Source organism: Pseudomassariella vexata (genome assembly GCF_002105095.1).
Source record: "Pseudomassariella vexata strain CBS 129021 chromosome Unknown BCR38scaffold_32, whole genome shotgun sequence".
Lineage (NCBI taxonomy): Eukaryota > Fungi > Ascomycota > Sordariomycetes > Amphisphaeriales > Pseudomassariaceae > Pseudomassariella > Pseudomassariella vexata.
Window position 1 is genome coordinate 121,756 of NW_024467987.1, and position 9,481 is coordinate 131,236.

Here is a 9,481-nt window from a genome sequence, read left to right on the forward strand (position 1 = left end):
TCCTTCCTAGATACTCTAGTATCTCCAGAGTGGGAATCGCTACGTGGTCTCATAAGGTTGAGGGTACATGTGACGGCCCCAACTGGGCCGAATCTATCTTGCAGTATGTTCACGCTTTTGACAGGTGGGCAGGCCTCCATAGAGTATCTAGTCCTTCTTATGGTGCCGGCATGTTATCCGAAAGAAAACAGGAATCGGCATGGGTAGGTGGAGGCTACAATTCTCATTGGGAGCTCGGAATTTGACACCGGTAGTCATGGAGATTTGACCAGGTGCCGAGCGTTGCTGGCTGAGGCCAATGTGAGGAATCAGTTGAAAATCAAGCACATCGGACGAGATCTGCGATTAATATGATGAAGCCTGGCTCAACAGAATACTTTGGAAGTGCATAGCTGGACATTGACACTCATGTAGCGTAGGCAGACGCTATGCTCGAGGTTCGATCGTATGTGGGACGTAATAAAGGTAGCATAGGTCATAATAATGTAATTGGCAAGTTACATACCTGTCACCTATGGCACGCAATATCGCATCGTCGCACAATTGCGTCCAAGAACGTTGGAGCGATACCTCAAGTCAGCAGTCATGATAGAAACAAGACGTGAGTCTCACGGCAACCAAAATATAATGTATGCCGGCTTCAAATCAATTCAGTTCAGTGTCACTCATCAACTATCTTACTCCAATTCACCAAAACTCTAATCCCAAGCCGCCGAACCCCTCGTCTCCTTTTTGAAAATATGCAAATGCAAAGATGCAGGGAAATGATCGAATAGAGAAAAACATGTCAAAAACCAGCAGCGTAAATTTTTTCCACACGGGGTGGGTTACATGATATATCAAGCAGAGGTTCCCCTCATCAGTCCTCGCCGGCGAGCATACAACAATAAAAAAAGGGGTATCGCAACAAAGGTGAAGACATTGGAATTGAAAAAACAGATGTAAAGTTGGAGTAAAATAGCCTTCGTGATCTCCTAACTTGTCGTCCGTGACAAAAGTCCGCGACTACCGATCTGGAAACGGGGGTTTGTTGAAGGCAACTTGCAAATCGTCCAGCCAGCAATACTTTCTTTCACATTGAATCACGACGTCTCAACTCCCGATCCAGCGTCTCATCAGCCGATGAAATTGCCCAAACATGCAGATTGCTGTGCCCAGCTCCCAATGCCGAGGCGGGGTATAAATGATAAAACGGGTGTCAATTGAATAGGTGATAGATGAAAGTGAAGGTCTGGCATTGGGATATCTGTATGTCTGTTCAGGGTAGAAGGGGTGGTAGAACGAATGTGAGTGAAACCAATGATGCGCAAGAAGTGTACCGGCGCGATCAAAGCAAAGCGCGTGTGTTGCTGGTTCATTGAAACATTAAGGGGGGATGAGAAGAAAACAAAATGCTCGTGGTTCAACACCAACGGAAGAAGTGAAGGTTGCTGTTGTGCCTTAGGGACGGTTCTCCTGCTCCAGGAGACGCAAGCATCTCGAAATGCAAAGGATGAAGGGGAGCAGGAGAGGGTGCCGTCAACTGAGGGGATCTTAAAGTCGTTCATCTCGTCGCATGATAACGTTGGCGATGCTGAATGCTGGTTCTTGACATAAGAAACTGATGAGCTGATGCTCGCATGGAAGAATTCGATTTGACAATGTTCGGCCAGGTTGGCAAAGATTGCTTCAGCTATCGACTGGACCGCAGGTTCGAAATCCCAACGGTTTTCTCGCTGCAAGCGATGCTTATTCGGCGCAGGTCTTTACATAATGGCGGCAATGACCATACCAGCAGCACCTGCGAAGGCAAGGTGGGCTGCGCCGAGCGACATGGCACCGTTGTTATCAACGGTTGGGCTGACTGACGACGACGACGAAGTGCCAGTAGGTCCCGAGGCATCGGTTGTAGTGGGCAAGGTGGTGGTGGTCGATCCAACACCAGTGGGCATGTACATCATAGTCGAGTTGAAGGACGCGGTAGCGGATGCGGTAGCAGACTGGGTGGAGGTCGAAACCTTGGAGATGGTGATGGTCCTGGTCATTGATACTGTTGACGTCTCAGTGCTGGTGTCGGCGACTGCCAAAAGAGGCAGAAGCGCAATGGCGATTATCGCTGGTAATTGCATTGTGTCGATATGTCGTAATTTCGTTGTATATCCAGGTGTGATGGTGTTAGGTGTGAGTGTCTTGTTTTTGACCAATCGTGTCGCGAATCAATGCGAAATGTATGTCACAAAATGCCCCGATATGTGAACAACAGCGATCGTCTACTTTTTCTGATGATTTCCTATCACTCTCCAGATAGATTTCTCCCCGGCGTTCCTTCGTAGTCGTATGATATGTGGACGTTGATTTGGGTGTGGCCACCAAAAAATAGTCGTGGACTTTGTTGTTGCTGCAACTGGTGCGCTAGGTGCAAATTGCGTCTTAGTCAAGGAGTGTGGATCTGAATACTCGATACTCAAGTTCGTTGCGAATGACTCTGGAACGTCTGCGAGCGGGAGGGACTTTGCCAACGAAGTCCTGTTGATGAAGGGTGAAAATGAGCAATGAAGGTTATGGGAGAGAGGACTAGAGGCAGAAGAGGAAAGCCACGATGTTTTAGGGTGAGGCAGAGGTGGGCGGCAGCGACATATTGGCCTGCCCGGCCAATCCTTGGCTTTCAGTTTGCCATGCACACAAGCACAGCACAACTTCCAACGCCAAAAACAGAGACGGGAATTGGACCACGAAGCCCACGTAGTTCGTCTGATGGGGCAGCATCAACAAGTCTCGAATACCCTCAATAATCTCAAGATGCGGCCATCAATAAAGTACCTTGGACTTGTCAGATGCCTGAAGGTGGGTAATCTGACAGGCACCGGAAATTGCAAGGCACAAGTCGTCAAGGACTTGACTAGGGAAGCGCTGTCGTGAAAGCAGACTAGCCTCATTTGGCCGCTGGCTGTTCTTGTGTCTCAAAACTACCGGCTTTGTGCACCCTCTCAGTAGCAGCCGCTATCGGCATTGTCAGCTTGTCAAGCCCATCTCCGCGTTGCTGATTCGACATGGTGGTCAAATGATGCGAAATGCGTCATTTATCCCCAATGATCCAAAATGACAAAGGCTAATCACCAAGGGGGATGGATGATACTATATTGACATCTAACTTAATTTCCCTCCAAGAATGGCACTTGCCGGAAATAGTGAGGTTGTCACATCACTTCTAAAGTTGGGAAGGCGCGGTCAGCAAAACCGACGGTTGTTTGCCAGAGGTGCTACTTTGCGTTTTGCCGACCAAGACCCTTTGGGGTTAATACCATCATCCAAAGATATCCAAAGAGTACTGACGAAATTACACAAATGTCATGTCGCCAGGGCTGGCTAGGGTTTGTTTGGATTGCGTCACATTCATTGGCCGTTCCTCACAAGGACGGGGGATTTCTGCAGGGTTTGACCCGCTGGGGTTCCAACCAACGGCTGTACCTGCAGAAATATGAAAAAGTGTTCTTGACGCTATGCCCAGACGGGTCCATGCTCCAGAGTGCAATTTCAACGCTCGCCGTTTGGGGAGGTGTTTTCACCACACAGACTTGAGAACCTCATTATCGCTCCGTTGGCAGCCTCTGAGGCGCGCTAACGACGAACTCCACCGGATGGGCTCCTGACTGTGATCTATCTAGGCTTTTGCGGAGAAACACATGGTTATCTGGTTGTCGCTCGAAGGGGAAACCCAATTGCGCATCAAATTTCGCGCAATCGAATGACGAGATTGACAGCGCCAAATCGTCCAGGTTTATGAGAGGATGGCTGTCACGTCTCGGCAACTTGCGATATCTCTTCTGGTAGTGGCACTTCCGTGCGCAGACCAGAACCCCTCATGAAGGTGTGCATCCATTTGATAAAATTACGGAACCAAGCAACAGGAATCCAATACAACGGCGTGGTCCACGTACCTGCATGGGCAGACCGAATTAGCAAGTATCAGGTCCAGTCTGAATTAAACACCAAACCTCCACAGTCCACGAGGCGCGCAGGACATCGTCTTGAGTGAGCGCTGGGCCACAATAGCAACAGTGCGGACCAAACGTTTCGGTGCCCTACGGCGTCCTATCCGTGCTCTACACCTAGTTTTAAACTGCGCGTTAGCCATCGCGCTAACAAGTCGCTTCACCCTCTTCCGCCAACGACAAGCAAAAAGCTTGTGTTTCCCGAAGACTTCGTTCTTGACGATATGAGCTGCTTCCGATCTAGCTCTGAGGGCAGCCGCATTCTCTCGTACACATGCGCTTCCTCGCACCACAAGATGATGGAACAAAAGTACCGGGACCACGATGCATGCAGCCAGCGGCTGATAGTGCATGTTGCAATGATGCATCTGTACGAGACAAGCGCCTCGTGTCGGGATTTCCAGGACTCTTATTATCGTGTCGCGCGATGGGAGGATTTTTTGCAGCTGCGCAGCATGTCTTCCTTGTCCCGCCTCCTGTTTGACAAGCTGGAGGGGATACTTCGTCATCGCAACCCCTCGCGACCTCGTGGCCAGGTGGCCATGTGTCAAGTCGGCATGAACCCCCCATCGTATATGTGCGCGCAGATGACACAGGGACAGTTTTGAATCCTGCCGCGTGTCATGCTGTCAAAGTTACCTAAATGTCGGGGAAATTACTGACGAGAGGCCACATGTTTTCTCTCGCATTCCCGGCGCATTAATGGCGCGCATTGTAACAAACTCACATGGCAATACCGAGAGCGGAGATGGATGGTCATCGTCGCAATTTGTTGGTTTTGATGTTTGCGCCCTCCCTTAAGGGATCGACACCACGTTCGTGGCGCAGTCTCAAATTCTGCATTCAGCGTCCTCATGACATGCTAGACTTCATCGCCGTAGTGAGTTGCGGGTGGTTGACACTAATTGTTGATGTTGTGCGTCGCAATCCAACCCAGGATCCCATCTATTTGCGGCTCTGTATAGATCGTGGAACCCATTACTCTTGGCAAAAGCTAAGAACGAGTTTCCCTCAACTTCATGCTCACCACGGGCAGGTTGTAGTGATTGCGATATCACATTATCATTGTCAATTCATCACAAATCGACTAATTTGGCCTCGCTATTCGAACTTGGCAATGGCGTAGCGAACATCTTCGAGGATAAGAAGCTTTGATGGCGTCATCGCTTCCAACTAAAAATAGGACTGGTACTCAAACAATAAGCATCCAAGTCTGAGTCTCGTTCCAGTGATCAAAGCCCGCCATAAAATGCAGTCCCACAAGCTCTTGTGAATATACAAGAATCGATGCCAACTTGCGAGCTCCTGCACTTGAATCTTGACAATAGCAGGATAGCCCCTGGGAACAACGAAACTAATTACCCTCGCTCATTAGCAAAGCCGGATTACTTCTCAAACTATGATACAAGCTTCGATTTGATAATTGCAAATATTCACTGTATTTGCTGCTGCTGCGTAACGCCATTTGCTTCCTACCAAATCGCCAAGCGGTATGGGGAATTCCACAGCCTGCCGGAGCGATCAGTAGGAAATATAGTGATTTGTACTCAAGTAGAGATATGGTATTTTCAATAGTGAATGCGCCTCGTGTATATTGCGGCTTACGCGTATCATAGAGTCCATTTGATCTACTGGGTGCGTTGGACATGTCTCCAGTGGCCCTTATTCGAATCAGCACTATATTCCTTGGACCACAGTACCTTCATTAGCTCAAGCTTCTCACGGTTTACTCACTTGGTGTCTTTCTATCATTTCCACCCATATGAGAGAAAGTCTAATATGAAGAGCCAGGGCTAGTTCCAACATGATTCTGAGCAAGTATAAGGGCTGAGCTCTACCGCTTTAGGTAATTCAGATATAGAGAACTGTAGTGCCCTATATGGATGATTTATAGTGTCGGCTAAGTTTTTTATGTTGTCCATAAAAGCCTGCGCCTGCTCCTGTTTAGCAAGATGCACATTACCATTATAATAATCCCTGGAATCATCAGCACAGGCCGTCTAAAATTGATGAACCGGTCGCCATGCTTGAGAAATATTCAATCAGGTACTCCAAAGTTGTATCATGGGAGAGTCGTGCCTATGCGGTAGAATTACAATCTGTTTCAGCCCGTTTCTTCGGGAAAAGCCATGTGTTATGTGGAAGATAAATCATGCATTGTTTATTTTTTAGAGTCGGCTGGTGTAGTTGGTCACTTCGCTGGTAGATAAGTCCCGATTTGAGCCTCGCCCACTTGGGTCGGTGACGAGTCGCGGGTTCGAATCCCGCAGCTGACACACAAGGGGGTTTAGTCAACCCTTACGGCGCGCTGCCCACCTTGTTGACTTCGCCTACCTAGCGATAATAGGGAGATTGGTGCAGTTTAGGATTACGAGCATCCTAGCCAGTCGACCGTCAAGCACTACGTCGGCGGAATATAACTCGACAGCCGGTCCAGAATTCGAATCGTTAATCCGACCCCTTATCGGACCTCGCCTTTCCGATAACGCTCGTCGGCGAACCCGTCCCCTCACGATAGAAGGCGCGCAGCACGCCCTCTCGCCGCGATTCTTGCGAGCGTCTGACCACGTTACGGTCTATCCACTTGAGCGTATGGTTGAGATGTATACGCTCGACGAGAACCCCAATTAGCAGATACTACGACTTGTCGCGACAAAAAAATAGTCGAGCATCTTCTGCACATCAGCAGCATCCCACCCCTGAGGACGAATTTAAGTGCCACATTACCACACTTATCGGTAGTTCAGGCAGGGGTTGTAGCACAGACTTAGGGAGGGACAGGAGGTTTAGTAGTCATTTGGCTACAAGTTTACCTGTATAACCGCCCGACGCGGCTTAAGGGCCCGCTATATCATCTATAGCCCCTTAAGGGAGTACTTGTAGAGGTACCGAGGGTTAACACCTACCGGCGTATTTAATATTATTTTATTTTTTAGAGACATGACTCTCTTGAGTTCACCACTGATACATAGAATATTATGGATTCTATGTCAAACAACGAAACAAAAATGGTTCATCCCAGCGGTAGGGAAGATTGTCAGAGCCTTGAACGTTCTATCGTGTCAAAACATCTGTTTCGTGCCCCAGAAAACCGGCTGTGTGCTGGGTGCAGCGCTTGGCCCAACTGCCCATAAATAACCCTTCCTTAGCTACAAATTCCTGTGAGTTAGTCCCATCATCACTAATACAGCTCTCCTACCTATGCTACCTGCAATCGAATTTCGACGCTCGTATTTGGACTGTTGAACTGGTAGATGAAGATAATCCACAGATGCAAATTTGCTCCGTCATGCCGACTATTTCTGGTACAAGCTAAAGACTACAGTTCTAGGTTTCAAAGACCCGTAATAACCAGGAGCTTCTTGTGTAAACTTGATGGTGTACTAACTGATAAATTCCTGACTCATTCGCAAAAGTACGGTGATTCCCGCGTCGAAGATTGCCGACAGAAACAAAACCGTCAACGACCATTCCGCCTGTCACAAAGGGACCTGACACTGAATGACGATATTAAATACGCAACGCCCATGCACCTAGTTGGATTAGGTGCCATCGGAAACCATTGCTTCATCAAAAAAGACGACATTGCAAGATTGCTCTGCAAGCGTTATTCAGAATCTCTGCCATGGGCATAGCGCAAGCCAACCAGTTGTGTTTTCATATAGAGGTAACAGGGGGTAGCCGGTTCTTGATAACGGCCGAAACCCGATTTGATAAACCAAATGAAACTATCTCATGTCTACCATAGCCCCGTCACAGCCTTCCATACTACTACGCTCGCGGCCATTGCAACAGCTTCCCCGTCGGCTTATTAGCATGCTCATAGACCGCCATAACCTCATCAGGCCCCATCTGCAACAATCCTGGCCAATGCCCCGGCTCCTCCTGCACCACCCTCGGCTCACTCCAGTTCACGTTCCCATCTCTCAACCCATCCCCAAAGCACACCTTCACCCCAGCCTTCTTAGGCCACTGCACCTTATCCGAATCCTCATCACACATGAAGATAACCACAAACCCTTCATGCGAGTCGTACTTCGCGATTTGAGGAGCCCCAGCATTCTTTCCTTTCGGGGGGCAGTATACACACCCCCTCTTCTCCCAAGTGTCTCCTTCATTGTACGACACTGCGTATTCGACACTAAACGTCCTATGCCTCGTCGTCTCGAAAACAATAACCAAGGCGTCGCGCCCACAGCTCCTATCCTTTGTCGACACGATCCCCTGCATGCCATCACGCAGATTCTCATTCGTAGGGTGGCAGCGCAGACATTGCGGCGCAGTCCAAGTGGCTCCCCCGTTGTGCGACACGACGCGGAACGTCTCCTGGTTGTCGGGCGCCAGCTCAGCGGAATACGTCATTTCAATTTGGCCGTGGCGGCCGATACGCATGAACGGTTCCCAGAGACCCATACCCTTGCTCGACGCGGCGGACTGCTCGAAGGCTTGGGCAAGGTACTTCCAGGTGCGGCCGCTGTCTTGGCTGCGGCAGACGGTGATGCGGAAGTGCGAGGGCTTGCGAGATTGCGGGTCGAGGTCGTGATTGCGGAAAGCGGCTAGGATGGTTGAGTTGCCGCCGGGCATGGGGTGTTGTTGGCTGCTGACGTGTTGTCCTGCGTGACCCTGCTGGCTTGGGATTTCTATCAGGAAGATGTTATCGCAGTCGCCGGGACTGCGTGCCACCTCGCCGAAGGGCTCGAAACTCCTGCCGTTGTCGGTGCTGCGTGAAATGGTGAGGACTCGATGTTGATTCTGGGTTTGGGTGACACCGCAGAGAATGGAGCCGTCGGACAGCTTGCAGAGGCGAGGATAGGTGCCGCCGGTGTGGAGGCGGCGCTCGGAGTTGTGTACGATGCTGCAACCACGGAACGCATCGCTTTGCTTTCGCTGGCCGGCACCTGGGCCCTGCATGTGGCTACCACCTTGGTTATACCCTGGGTCTTGTGTGTGACTAGGGCCCTGATTATAGCAGGAGCCCTCATTGTGACTCGGACGCTGGTTACTGTGGTCTTGATTATAGTCAGGACCATGGTTGTGGCCCTGACTTTGGTTCTGTCCGTACCACTGCTCATGTAGGGGGGGCTGGTTGTGACTGAGACCTTGGTTATATCCAGAACTTTGGCTGTAGCCTCCTCCTTGGTTGTAATCTGCTCCTTGGCTGTGACCGGCCCCTTGGCTGTAGCCAGGCCCGTGGTTGTGGCCTTGATCTTGATTTTGGCTGTAGTTGGAATCTTGGTGGTCGTCCTCCCTGTGGTCACCATGGTGGCCAGGAATATGCTGCTTGAGCTTTTCGATGAGGTTTCCTCCCATACTGGATGATTGAATACTGAGTTGAGTTATCTGTGGTCGATTGACGTTGGCCGAAGCGGGGTTTGAGTCCAGAAAGGCAAGTAAGCTGCCACGTCGACTTAAGACTGTATATTTTATAAGACTCCTATGTTGTGGCTATGCAACTGGGTCGCAGTCAAAAAGACGTGGGGAAGTGACGTCTTGCTGTTACAGGTACATCT

The 9,481-nt window shown here is 49.8% G+C and overlaps 2 protein-coding genes and 1 non-coding gene across 3 annotated transcripts; 2 read left to right on the top strand and 1 right to left on the bottom strand.

Annotated features, from left to right (window-relative positions):
* Positions 1–1,752: 1,752 nt before the first annotated feature.
* Positions 1,753–2,535, top strand: BCR38DRAFT_415230 (uncharacterized protein; the record flags this gene model as incomplete). The annotated part of the gene is made up of 2 exons (XM_040859012.1): positions 1,753–2,143; positions 2,396–2,535. 2 exons carry the CDS (start codon positions 1,753–1,755, stop codon positions 2,533–2,535), a joined length of 531 nt encoding a protein of 176 aa, XP_040709319.1.
* Positions 2,536–6,144: 3,609 nt separating this feature from the next.
* BCR38DRAFT_t384 lies at positions 6,145–6,247 on the top strand. Its single transcript has one exon. It is a non-coding gene; the product is annotated as a tRNA-Thr (tRNA).
* Positions 6,248–7,651: 1,404 nt separating this feature from the next.
* On the bottom strand, positions 7,652–9,417 carry BCR38DRAFT_453374 (Sialidase). The gene has a single exon (XM_040861588.1). The coding sequence runs from the start codon at positions 9,279–9,281 to the stop codon at positions 7,743–7,745; it is 1,539 nt and encodes a 512-aa protein (XP_040709320.1). The 5' UTR covers positions 9,282–9,417; the 3' UTR covers positions 7,652–7,742.
* Positions 9,418–9,481: the final 64 nt, after the last annotated feature.